This window comes from Sphaeramia orbicularis, chromosome 4, assembly GCF_902148855.1.
Source record: "Sphaeramia orbicularis chromosome 4, fSphaOr1.1, whole genome shotgun sequence".
NCBI lineage: Eukaryota > Metazoa > Chordata > Actinopteri > Kurtiformes > Apogonidae > Sphaeramia > Sphaeramia orbicularis.
In genome coordinates this window covers 44,240,726-44,254,078 of record NC_043960.1, presented here as the reverse complement: position 1 = coordinate 44,254,078, position 13,353 = coordinate 44,240,726, and the positions used below count along the sequence as shown (strand labels likewise).

General features: G+C 36.6%; 1 protein-coding gene across 1 annotated transcript; it reads left to right on the top strand.

Annotated features, from left to right (window-relative positions):
* The first annotated feature begins 1,697 nt into the window (after positions 1-1,697).
* haus8 (HAUS augmin like complex subunit 8) lies at positions 1,698-8,412 on the top strand. The gene is given in 11 exon segments (XM_030132522.1): positions 1,698-1,777; positions 2,029-2,093; positions 3,711-3,772; positions 4,114-4,240; positions 5,019-5,129; positions 5,208-5,219; positions 5,222-5,310; positions 5,438-5,596; positions 7,382-7,523; positions 7,637-7,778; positions 7,996-8,412. Coding segments are annotated over 11 exon segments (1,101 nt in total). The 5' UTR covers positions 1,698-1,712; the 3' UTR covers positions 8,123-8,412.
* Positions 8,413-13,353: the final 4,941 nt, after the last annotated feature.

Here is a 13,353-nt window from a genome sequence, read left to right as displayed (position 1 = left end):
GAAAGGTCAGAAAAAATCACATTTCAGAGCCTGGATGTCATCCAACTCTGAAAACTGAATTAAACTGGTGGTTTATGAATTATTTTAAATACACGGAAGCAAGGAAATATAATAAAGATTAAGATATAAAGGAAATAAACTTGGAATCAATCCCATCATGCGCTTTATGGATCCTTCTGAAGATGCAATAATTGGAAAAAAAATAAATGCCTCAAAAATACAATGTTTTAGCACCATCTTCAACTACAGTTCATAAGGGATAATTGATTTGTCTTCAGTCTTCACTTGAATGCATACTCACAAATGACTTACAGTCTGTATCCTCATGGTTTATTTATGTGTACCTGCAGAAGTCAGACAGGACAGAAGCCACTGGCTTAGTGTTTACCACCCAGTTCCACACCCGCTCTTGCTATTGTCTTTCCTGTTGTCCAAGACTGGCTCAGACAGGTGGGATCAGCACCCATCATATTCTTTAAGACACAAGCTAACAACAACAACCAGTAAACAGTGACTAAAATAACTCTGTAAGCAGAAACCCACACACACGGGATGAAGACATTTAACTACATGCACATTAGAGAAGGTTGTCTCTGCTGGTTTATAGCAGCAAATAAAAGCTTACATGTCATCATTCATGACTGTGCTCTAGGTGAAGGCATTTTTGGATAGAGATAGTCTAAACTGTCTGCATGGGTAAGTTATGGTCTGAGAGATCATCTCTGTTCGCCTTGTGATGGTCTGGTTGCCAGCTCTATGTTTACACAGCCCTCCCACCAAGCACTGTTGGATGGGATTGGATCCTTCCCCCCATGATCACGAAAATAATAAATTTAATTATTAAAAAGAGAAAAAGAGAGGGAGAGAGAGAGAGAGAGAGAGAGCAACACAGAGAAATTAATATGTTTTTTTGTTTGTTTGTTTTTTTGTTTGTTTTTTTGTTTGTTTTTTTGTCAGGGCTGATAAAAAAGTTTTGGAAACAGAGGAGCAGATAAAGGGATTGTGGACAGAGAGTGAAAGCAGACCTTCACCACCCTCTAGTGGTCACCAGAATAACTGTAGTCATTTGACTCCCTTTGTTGCTGATTCCTTACAAAATTACATGATCATGGCACAAAAATCAATACAATGCAATGCTATAATTTCCATTAAAAATAGTCATATTACAAAAAACTTACACTTCACTGGTTATAAAAATAGGATTGTAAAAGCCTGTAAGGGATATAGTGGGTGGTTTAGAAATCAACCAGAAAAATATCTTCTTGAATCTTCATCTTGATACTGTTGACTAATTCTCCATCTCCTGTCTGGTCTTTGTTCTTGTTCTCTTCGTCTTCTCTTCCTCTAACTTGCTCTGTTTTTCCAAAGTTCTCACAAAGACCTGATCTTTGAGATTTATTTGTAGTCTTCAGCTACAGTCTTCAGCAGTGGAAAAAGTGTTCAAATGTGTGTGTTTTGCCAGTTTTAGGCATATGAACTTCAACATTTTCACTGTGACTTTATTTATTTATTTATTTGTTTGTTTGTTTGTTTGTTTGTTTGTTTGTTTAAGCAATGACTGCACAATCTGATCACAGACTGATTCAAATTTAATACTGCTTGGCAATCTGTCATCAATGCACAAGGGAGGACACCGGAACCAAATAAAAAGTGGGTGCTTGTTTCTGCCGGGTTGTTGAAATCGACGTACAGGCGGTTTTCTTCAAACAACGATGGCGTCGAGAAGAACAACAACTGTGCCAAGTAGTTTTAAAAATCCCACCACCGACACGAAAAGGTACCGTGTTCCCAGGGTTGTATATTATATAGTTTTAAATAACATAATGCCAGGAGGGTTTGTTATGGGAACATTCACCAGACTTTACCCAAAGCTAACTTTACAGCCTAGCATAAAGCTATGTCTTCGTGTTAAGCTTATGAATAGAAGTCTAGATAAAACTATGTTGGCAGGGTTTTATGTAGTAATATATGCTCCCAGTTATGCAGAGCAAAGCTGTTCAAAGTCATATCCGTCCTTTTTGTTTTCAGCTCTAAGAGTGGGAATAACGTTAATAAAGCTAACAACAGCGGAAACGGGAAGAAAACCGTTAAATGTAAGTAACCTTTTTCAGATAAACACCATATTCAAGTCCTGATCATACGTGAGCCTTTCGGAGGCAGTGTTTTTTTTTCTTCCCTTTATTGAAGAGTTACATTAATTTGTCACGAATGTTTCTGTTACGATGTACGCCAGATATACTTCATAATATGTATGTTGGGTTTTTTTTTTCTTCAACTTCCGTGAACGCCAACACTTTCTGTGTGATTTAGTTGACAGTGCGACTGGATATATTTAACTGAAAAATCAAACAAAAAATAAAGAGTTCATATGTCAATATACAGCGAGAACATTTTGTTAGTGTTACACATCGATGTATAATTGATAATTGAAGTGATGGTAGCATATGATATATATAGCCTAATATACATTATAACAATTAACATGGTTAACATAACAAAAAAAACAACACTACATTACACTGTAGACAACATATCATTGGTTGCATATACACAAATTTCATTCTTTTCACACGAGTATACAGCTCAGGATAAAATTAAGAGACCACTGCAATTTCCTCTAAAATCAGCATGTCTGCATATATGACAGCCATTCCATTCCTATGTGTGTTGAATTCCAACACAAGCACACCTTATTCTACTTAATAAACACCTGATTCATGTCTTATTTAAGAAGAAGTAAAAACCACTGTGGCCATCACTATCTTCTTGCAACAGGCAAAAACAGTGCTATTAGTACCACAAAAGTAATTGGAATTAAAAAAAGAAAAAAAAAAACTATTGAAAACTACTGGACTTCTGCTCTGCCATTGTTCCCAAACTCTGAGAACTGTTTTTTCTATAAGGACAATGCTCCTGGCCTCAGCTAGGTCAAAACAGGTGTGGATGACAGACCACCAGACAAAGACCCTGTCATGGCCAGCCCAATCTCCAGACCTGAACCCACTTTGAAAATTTCTGGAGGAAGATGGATGCTCACAAGCCATCGAACATTGCTGAGCTTCTTGAATTTCTCTGCCAGGAGCTGCATGAAGTCATCCAACAGCAATGGTGGAGAGCCAAGACATGTGAAAGCTGTCATTGAAAATCAGGGTTATTCCACCAAATATTGATGTCTGAACATTTCTAAAGTTACAACATTAGTATTGTGTTGTTTAGAAATCAGTATGAACTGGTTTTCTTTGCATTATTTGAGGTCTGGAAACGCATGCATTTTTTTTTTTGTTATCTTGACCATGTGTCATGATCAGTCAATACATGCTCTAAACAACAATATTTTTATTTGGAATTTGGGAGGAATGTTGTCGGTAATTTAGAGAATAAAACAAAAGTATTAATTTTACTCAAACACATACCTATAAATGGTAAAATCAGAGAAAGTGATAATTTTGCAGTGGTCTCATTTTTTTCCAGAGCTGTATAATTACAACAAGAATTCAAGACGATTAGATGCTTTTGCCAACAGAATAGATGTGAAAACACTGCCTCTGAGATGCTGGTGGTGATAGCACATTTTATTACTTTGATTGTTGTCTGCACTGTTGTTATACCATTTTGGAATTCTTGTGTCTGTCCTGTAAATAGATGTTGAAAAACTTAATTTCCTCATGAGATATTTCTAAAACTATTTTGATGAATTCCCTTCTCTTTAGCAAGTGGGACTATTGTCAAGTCCCGGTACATGCAGTCAGCTGAGAAGACATCTCTCTCAAAGGTAGTACTCATTTGTGTATGTTCTCTCTGAGTCAGTATTTGCTGCAACTAGTGGTTATTTTGATTTATTGATTAATTTGGCAGATTTTGATGTGCAGTGAAAATATATGGGAAGATGGAGTGTTCAAATGCATACTGTTATTCACTCAAAAATCTAAAGATATCAGTTTACTAGTACACAACAGGGAAAAAAAGTATCTTGTTGTCACATGTAAGAAGTTAACAACAGTTGTCCTTGAAAATGTAGTTAGACTCACTGTTACTTGTTTAGCTAAATAATTGTACATTTATTTTGTTATTTGAGGACATTTGATTTAATTGCAACTCTGTAAAAATTCACAGAGTAACTCATTAACCAATGAGTCTATTGCTGTACCACTGAGACCCTCCTCACCTAAACCCACTGGTGTCAGACCAAAGGTGGGCACCCCCCCAAGACGATCTGTGGCACCGCAGGCTCTTGCGACATGTAAGTGCTTCATATAGCGAATATGTCTTTGCATCTTTGTTTAAAGGTGTAGATTACTTGGCACTGGGGGGGGGGGGGGGCTGTTGAGAATGAAATTAACTTTTAGTCACTGGTGTATGACCTACAGGAGGGCATTAAACTGAAGGAATTGGTCTCTTTTAATACATTCAAAGTCATTTTAAATGAATGGGGAAAAGGGACAAATGCGGGTGTAGATGTTTTTTCTAACTGATTGAATTGGGTTCAGCTTTTAGATGCTTTTAAGGAACATTGATGTTATACTTTTAGTACCGTTTAAAATAATGGTAACGTTTTATATGTATGTTCTTATCAGTTTTAAGTTTGTTTTTAGCACTGACTTTCATTGTGTTTATGTATATTAGTGTGGATGTATGGCTGCGATTTCCATATTGTGTAACTTCTGCTGCTGCTGTCATACCAGGACACTCTTGAAAAAGAGATTTTTAATCTCAATGAGATTTTATTTTCTGGTTAAATAAAGGTAATGATGATAATGACGATGATGATAATAATAATAATAATAATAATGATGATGATAATAATAATAATAATAATAATAATAATAATAATAATGATAATAATAATAATAATGAGGAGGAGTTCAGGTTTTGGTGCCTAGACTATATTAAGTATTGTGTAAAATTCTAGTTTAGACCATGATATTGAGTTGAAACCCTGTGTGCATTGTGATTTTTAATAAGTTATTTCCCCATTGCTCTGAATATAATTTTGATAGAAAATGACCTCTTCCGTACAGCAATAATGGCACGGGAAAATGATCCATCACTTCTTGGGAGAAGTGTTTTACAGTCCACTTTCTCACATGGACACTGCTTTCGCCCAGAGTTTGACATTTCAGTGATTAAAGGTAACCTCATTTAAGCCTTTTATGTTTTTATTTTTTAATGGGACTGTCATGTAACACTTTCACAACTATCTGTTTTAGAGAAAACTGTTGTAGAAATGCAGTAGAACCAGAGAGAAACCCAGAAGGTGACAAAGGAGTCATTGAGATGCAAACTTTCTTGCTGGCATACCTCACAGCCAAGGTTTGTTAAATAATCCAACATAGTCATATTTGAAATGAGAGTAGTTTTACTATAGTGGCTCTGTAGTCAGTTTTACATAGAACTTCATTGGACTCTGTGCAACCGTTAACCTGGGATCTTACTTAAGATGGAGAGCAATACTGCGAAGATGAGGGCTGAGGCAGAGGCAAAGATACTGCAAGAGATGGAAGAGGAGGAAGCGCTTTATAATGAGGTCCAGGAGAAGAAGCGCCAGTATCTGCTCTTGGAGAAGGACAAGCTCGCAAATGAGCTGCTGGATTTGCAGGTTTGTTTTAGTCTGGGTACTGTATTGAAATAATCCAGCCACTGGGTGACTGAGTCATAATTGTGCTACTTTAAGTGGTACCTTGTTTATGTGTTCTTTTGTAGGAATTTAATTATTTTAATACCACTGCTTAACTCCCCATGTGCAAATGTTCTCCAAACACAGCTTCTTCATGGCACAATTTAGGAAAGGCCCTGTCACAGGATATACTGTGGTCAGTATGGTTAAATTCATGAAATGGAAACCAGCCAAAATATCAGTTCATATAGATAATAGATCAGGGATTAAAGTTCTCCGTCACCACAACGGATTTCCGTCAAATGGAAAAATTGAGGGGGGAAAAAAGTCATATTGAAGTAACTTCCCCAGTCCAGTCGGCACCGCGATCCTGTCCTGAATCTGCAGGTGTTTAACACAGGCACAGGGGGCTGATAGGTTTAACAGTGATGATAATAAGATGACTTCTTTATTTTTATGTCGGGAGGAGAGATTGATGACTATTTATGTTTGGAAGGAAACGCTGCTCATTCTGTGCCTCAGAAACACATGGACAAGTTCAGCTTTACCGAAGTTCAGCCTCCAGACGCTAACTTTAGTTTAGTGCTAACAAGTAGCTTTCATTATGAAAGAACCACAGCGAAAAGGGAAGAAGACAGAACTGATCTACATGGACCTTCATGTTTGGGTTCATAGCTTATCTCCTCTTGCCGGTATATGACTAGTGTGTGTTTGTGTGTATGTGCCCTTCCCGTGCGTGCGGCTGTGCGCGCCGCGGCCTTACGCAGTTACGCGCCCGACTGCATAAGTGCTTTATTTTGACCCGTTTAGCATCTTATTTCTATATGTGTGGTACAGTACGAGCCTCCACTGTCCCTGCAACAACCTCCACCTCTACTGCCAAAGTGAAAAGTTCTACTAATGTGCCATGTGTCTCTGGAAAAAACAGAAGCATGCATCCGGAATGACCAAGCTTGAAACTTTTGGTTTCAGTGCCAAAAAGCAGAAAAAATAAAAGATTAGTTGGTTAGGGTTACATTTACACAGACATTTTCCCCAAAATTCATGTGCTGTTGGAGTTGGAGTTATGTTTTAGGAGTTCCTAAATTGTTAAATAAAAAGTTTTTCACTCATTTTTTGCAGTAAGGTTTTCTTCTAGTTATTATTTTCACTTGCTTCAAAGGTTTTCATACCCTTTAAAATTAACCAGAGAGCACCAAAATTGACCTGAAGCTTTAAAAATTTTCTAGGGGAGGACCCCCAGACCCCCACCAATACCACTCATGACATTTTTTCTATCCATGTTACTAATCTTCTACACCTGTACACTCTCCCATTCAGTGTGTTTTACAGTATTGCCAAATTTGACTATATAAACTTGTACACTATAGTAGTATTGTATTGCATCATTTTTAATAGTGGCTAATGATTTTGACCAGAAGAAAATTTTCAGTCAGATGAAAAATTTTTGCTTTAATCCCTGTAATAGATGATGGCAGGCCTATTTCCAGTAGATGGGTGTAGACAGGTTAAGCAGTGAGGTGCTGTAGTTGCTGTTATTAAACTACTGTAGTGCATATTTGTTCTTGGGAGTTTCAGACATGTTTGGATGTTATTGTTTGTAAAATTCCCCTGTGTTTATAGTGTCGTACTCAACCTGATCAATATAACAATATACTGCTATTGTCATAATCTTAAGGGAAATTTACACTTTTAAAAACTGAATTATGTCTGTTACAAAAGGAGGAGGTTTCATTTTTGTAATATAATCTGGTCCTTATCTGACAGATTGCTGCACTGACTCCTGTGGCAGAAGCTGCCAAGCAGTTCACAAAGGAATACAAGTCTTTTGCCTCAGCCATCGACACCACTCGACATGCGTTACCTGTCAAGAATTTCTACATTGAAGGAGACAGAAGGGAATTTCTAGGTTGTCCTTTAACTGCATGTTTTTTTCATGAATGAATCCGAGCCCACATAAGAACTATGTGCATATAGAGTATTTTGATTTTAATCCCATGCATCCACATGAACCCATTTCAGATAAAGCAGAGTCTTGCCTCAAGGAGAGTGAGAAGCTACTGAGGGAGTGCACAGATGGTGATCATCAAAATAACAGTTCATCTCTTGAGTGCCTTAGGAACATGAAAATGGCTTCAAAGGACATCAGTCAGCAGCTATCAGGGTAGGAACACATACTTTTAATGTGGGAAGCCTATATTAAAATACTGTATTGATTAAAATACTGCCAATACTGTCTCTTTTCTATAAACCTTTATTTCCTGCAGATTTGATTTGTCATTTAATTGTACTGTGTTTAAGGCTCTGTATCAATCTTTTAATTCATTTCTCTTTTCTGTGTTCTTATATGTAATCACTTATGTATATTTTCACTCTTTTAGGACGTTTTCGGAGCTGCTGGAGTTGTCATCGTTGATCTGCCGTCAGACAATCCACATCCAGCAGGCGGCAGAGGAAGAGCAGTTGGGTACTAGCAGGACTCGCAAACTCTACTGCCCCAAAGAGTGAAAGGCACCACACAAAAAGGAATATACAGTACATGCACTTTGAACACAGACCTCTGTCCCTTCTATTTCCTTATTTGTCTTGAATGTGGTTTACTGTCATGTTTTGTTTGTTTATTTGTTTTTTCCAGCAGCTTTTTAGAAATGTAGATATAGAGTATTGACTGTTTTATTGCTGCATTTTGTTAATAAATGGACAAAAAACAGAAAAATCTGGAGGAAATATTCAATATGTACATTTCTGTGCAAATATATAGTACCACCACGTTATGCTGAATAAAGTTCTAAAAAGAATATATTGTAATTTAATCTTGCTGCTACTTCATGAAATATGAATCTTAAGTGTTAGATGACTCTCATGCAGCTCCACAGCACCAACCCCAAACCCCCCAGGACCAACCTTGGGACCATGGGAGTCTTCTCTTCCATTGCTCTCCATATCTGGAATTCCCTTCTTGACCACCTTGGACCTTCACAGTCATTGGACTCATTCAGAAAAGACACAGGACTTTAAAGTTTTTACAGCCCACTATGATGGTTTGATTTAGATTTAGTATTTTATTCTAAGACTTTTTCACTGTAGTATTTTGAGATGATTTTCAATGAAAAGTGCTTTATACATGCAATTTATTATTTTACTATTATTAAGGAAATTATTATTATTATTAAAGAATTACATTGATTAATTACAAACTTCCTGATTATGGAGCTTCAGTTTTCCAGCCTCCACCTGACTTAGATTTAGGGTAGAACGTTACTTCTTCCAGATCACTGGAGGTGTGAAGAGCCTTTCTCTGCTGGGTGACTTTGCTTGAATGTAGTTGACCACCTAGACACAACAGATGTGATGACCTTCTGATCTCCAGTGAAGCAGTCTTCCTCTGAATGGTTTTGAGTCTCCATGCTAAGGAACCACTGCCATTGTCTCCATCGTACAAGTGTTCCTTTAAAACAGTGGTTCTCAGTCTTTTTCTCTCGGACCCCCTCAACCCCAACAACATTGTAACAGTGGTGCAATTATAACTTTTATTGAAGAAAACAGCGATATTGTAACAATGCTTTTTGCTTTTCCTTGAATAACTGTTCAAACTCAGATTTTTGCTTGAACAATACAAATACTGCTCCTTGAGACATTTTTCCAAATAAAAATATGCAATTATCTTACAACTATGACAGTAAAGTTACTATTTTTAGAATGAACAATAAACAAATTTTGTTAACAAAGATGAACATTTTAATACCAGTGGCTGCAATGAGTCCGTTAACATTGCACATCTCAGAATATTAAAGAGCAAACTGCAAAAACAGAAACCATGCACGTTTCTTTTCCAGTAGAATCCTTGTCCATTCTCCAAACCTAAACTCTTTCTCTAGTCTAGTGACAGATCACCATGGCAGTAGATTTGTTTGTTGTACGTCCCTAAAATGAGTCCAGGGTACTGGAAATGCTAAAACATTAGTTCCACCGTTACATGTTCTAACCTGAAGAAGAAGAAAAAACCCCAGGAAGAAACCCATGCCTCCCCTATAGGGGCTTGCCCCACAGTTTGAGAAACACTGCTTTAAAATAATATGATCATTAGAAATTGAAACAGCAGCAGTTAATTCAATTATGGAAGAACATTTAAGTATGAGCAATGACAAACTAACTCATGAGGCAAAAAATAAACACTGGACTGCTTGAAAAATAGCAATGACATATTTGCATGGCATATTTTAAAAGTAAGTCAGATCATTTCCTTGAGTATTACTATACAAGTGAAAATACTTCACTACAACTATGAGTTGTGCGTTGTAAATCTTACTTGTAAACTTAAATTTTACACTAAAATACTATAGAGTATTATCAGTGTTCATTGAGCAATAACAAGGTGCCTGTTGGTGTTTTACTATTGTAGGGGCGATTCTAGGATCTGACCTTTGGGGGGGTTCAGCCCCCAGGAAGCAGCTGACATCCATTCTTGACAAATAATTATTAGGCTATTGAATTTAATCCAATTTTTAAATTTCTTAGAAAAGGCAAAGATTTTCCACAAAAGCATATATAACAAGAATGTGTGATAATCCAACCATGATCTATGTACAAGTTCCACTGACATACAATCCCACCACTATGTCAGCCATTTCACCAGATCAGAGTCTAATATCATCATAAACCTATGATATATTATATTAATGATTAAGGATGAACAATGATCCGCTTTTCTCCAAAATCAGTGAATGTAAAGTGAGGCGAAGGCTCAGTTGACCACAGCTGTCTAGTATACTGTGTCCCAGCTTTTTTGGCCTGTTAAGGGATAAAAGACCATACTGAACTTTAGCCTATTTTTGTCCTATTTCTAAAAGCCTATGCCTTCTAAATGTGGTTTAGGACTGTGTAAATATGATATGGAATTATGTGTTGTCCATGGCATGGAGGAAGGCACTGTAGGTCATGTGATAGACCATCCAGACTGGGACAATGCTGCGTTCAGGGATTCCTCGGAGAAAGTATAACAGGATTTCCACGGGTCATTAAAAAGTATAAAAAGTCATTAAATAGAGTTTGCGAAAATTAAGGCCTTAAATGGCATTAAAAAGCATTACATTCGATGTCCAGAGGCATTAAAAAATTCAATACACTTGGTGGTAGAGCTGCAACGAGTACTGGTGTAATTCAAGAACAAAAAAATCCTCGAATCTTTTTTTTTGTTTGTTTTTTTGCCTGGCGTATTCGTTGAATTATTCTTTTCGTTAAGGTGCTCGGTCCTCTCTCCGCTTTGGCACACACTGAAGCGGCACACCCGGACACAGATGTGCTGAATGAGCAGCGGCCCCGGTGGGGGAGCACCTGTTCATCCACACAGGTGACATGGTTGAGGTTGAATATCTGGGATGGGGGGGGTCACCATGTCCACACCGGCCCGAACGCTGCCGGTATGGTCGCGCTACTACGTCGCCTGCCATGGGCTTCCACCGTGTTCAGGTGGACCAGAGGACCAGGCACCAACCACACTGTCAATCCTAAACAATCTACCAATAGAAATCCACCCCTTCTGCTCATGTAGATCCCGCCCATGACCTTCAGTTGAACTTAAAAGCAAAACTTTTTGATTTGCAAATATTAGAGGTGTAAAACCTTTGGACTTGAAAACAAAACCTTTAAAATCACAAAACATTTTGCCTGCAAGCAGAAGTTTCAGATTTTAAAAGAAAGAAAAGGAGAACACAATCGATTTTGTTAAGCTTACAAAATTTGAAACCTTATGTTTTGTTTGCCTTTTTTCCCTTTGCTTGCATAATAAAGACACAAAATTATCTTCATATTGGAGGAGGAACTCTTTAGAACATGCTTAAAGCCTGTCTATATATATATATATATATATATATATATATATATATATATATATATATATATATATATATATATATATATATATATATGTACAGGGTGGGGAAGCAAAATTTACAATGAACATTTAGTTGTTTTTTCTCAGCAGGCACTACGTCAATTGTTTTGAAACCAAACATATATTGATGTCATAATCATACCTAACACTATTATCCATACCTTTTCACAAACTTTTGCCCATATGAGTAATCAGGAAAGAAAATGTCAAAGAGTGTGTGATTTGCTGAATGCACTCGTCACACCAAAGGAGATTTCAAAAATAGTTGGAGTGTCCATAAAGACTGTTTATAATGGAAAGAAGAGAATGACTATGAGCAAAACTATTACGACAAAGTCTGGAAGATACTATTAAAGAAGAATGGGAGAAGTTGTCACCCCAATATTTGAGGAACACTTGCGCAAGTTTCAGGAAGCGTGTGAAGGCAGTTATTGAGAAAGAAGGAGGACACATAGAATAAAAACATTTTCTATTATGTCAATTTTCTTGTGGCAAATAAATTCTCATGACTTTCAATAAACCAACTGGTCATACACTGTCTTTCAATCCCTGCCTCAAAATATTGTAAATTTTGCTTCCCCACCCTGTATGTATGTAACTGTATCTGCAGTTGGATGTGTGCATTAAATATGTTGAAAGGGGCATTAAAAAAAGGGCATTAAAAAGCATTGAATTACATTTGCTGATACCTGCAGAAACCCTGTATATAGATATATAGTTTATACTATGTAGCATATTATTGTACCCACTTATCTAGTGGTTTGTAGTGAAAGAAAGTGTTGAACCCTCAGGGGTCTGAGCTTATTTTGGCGTCTTTCAATACTTCTGATTTTGCCTTTATAGAACACATTACAAATGTTAACGATACCCATGTTTGATATAATTTTTTTTAGCACGATTTCACCTATATTATCTGATAATCCTTTTACACTTTATCGTACTTCATTAACATATTGGACCTAAAAATACACAAAAATAATAGAATTCAATTGAAGGAAAAAAAAATGCTATTTTTTACTATGAAAACATATAAAGGTATGTATTTATCTATTAATAATATCTCCAGGTTTACATGTTTGATCAATGTCAAACAAATCCTTTTTTTTTTTATTTTTTATAATGCTTCAATCACCGTGGAGGGTTAAAGTGTTGAAGTGTAAACTGGTCAGCAAGGAAATACTTAACTAATGTTGTTGTAAAATGTCTTCCAACATCTAACAAAAATCTGGTCCTTACATGATACTGTTTGTAAATGTTCTTTCATATAAGCCTCACGGGTTGGAATACATCATAGTTATATTAGTTCTGTATGAGAGTTGAGTTCTATTTTATTACTGATGGTTTTACAAAACAGAAAATTTGATTTATTTGTGTAAACAACCAAACTATAAAGCTTAAGTGAGTTATTTCAAGAGGTTATTTATATTTAGTTTGTGGTATAACTTCGACAGATGTTTCACTGAAACTCAAGAAATATAAAAGGAAATAAATATCTGTGAAAAATCTCACAATGTAAATGTGAAATAATACAAATCATTGTCTTTATTGTCATTAACAGTTATGTACAGCAGGGACCGTATATAGTGAGAATGAAGTACATGGGGGTCTGACACAAGGGGTTGTGATACAAAAGGTGCATTAATGCGATGCAGGACAACTGACACTATTAGGACCAAGTCTTAGACTGACACGGGCACCAACACACAAACAGATTAGTCATGGTGGTTGTATGTCCTAGAGCACACAAGGAATATTACACAGTTACTAGTCCAAGTCTTTAGCAGCATATTAGTCCTATTGCACTGTATGATAGTGGGAATAAGTACTGTATATTGTGAGTTATTTG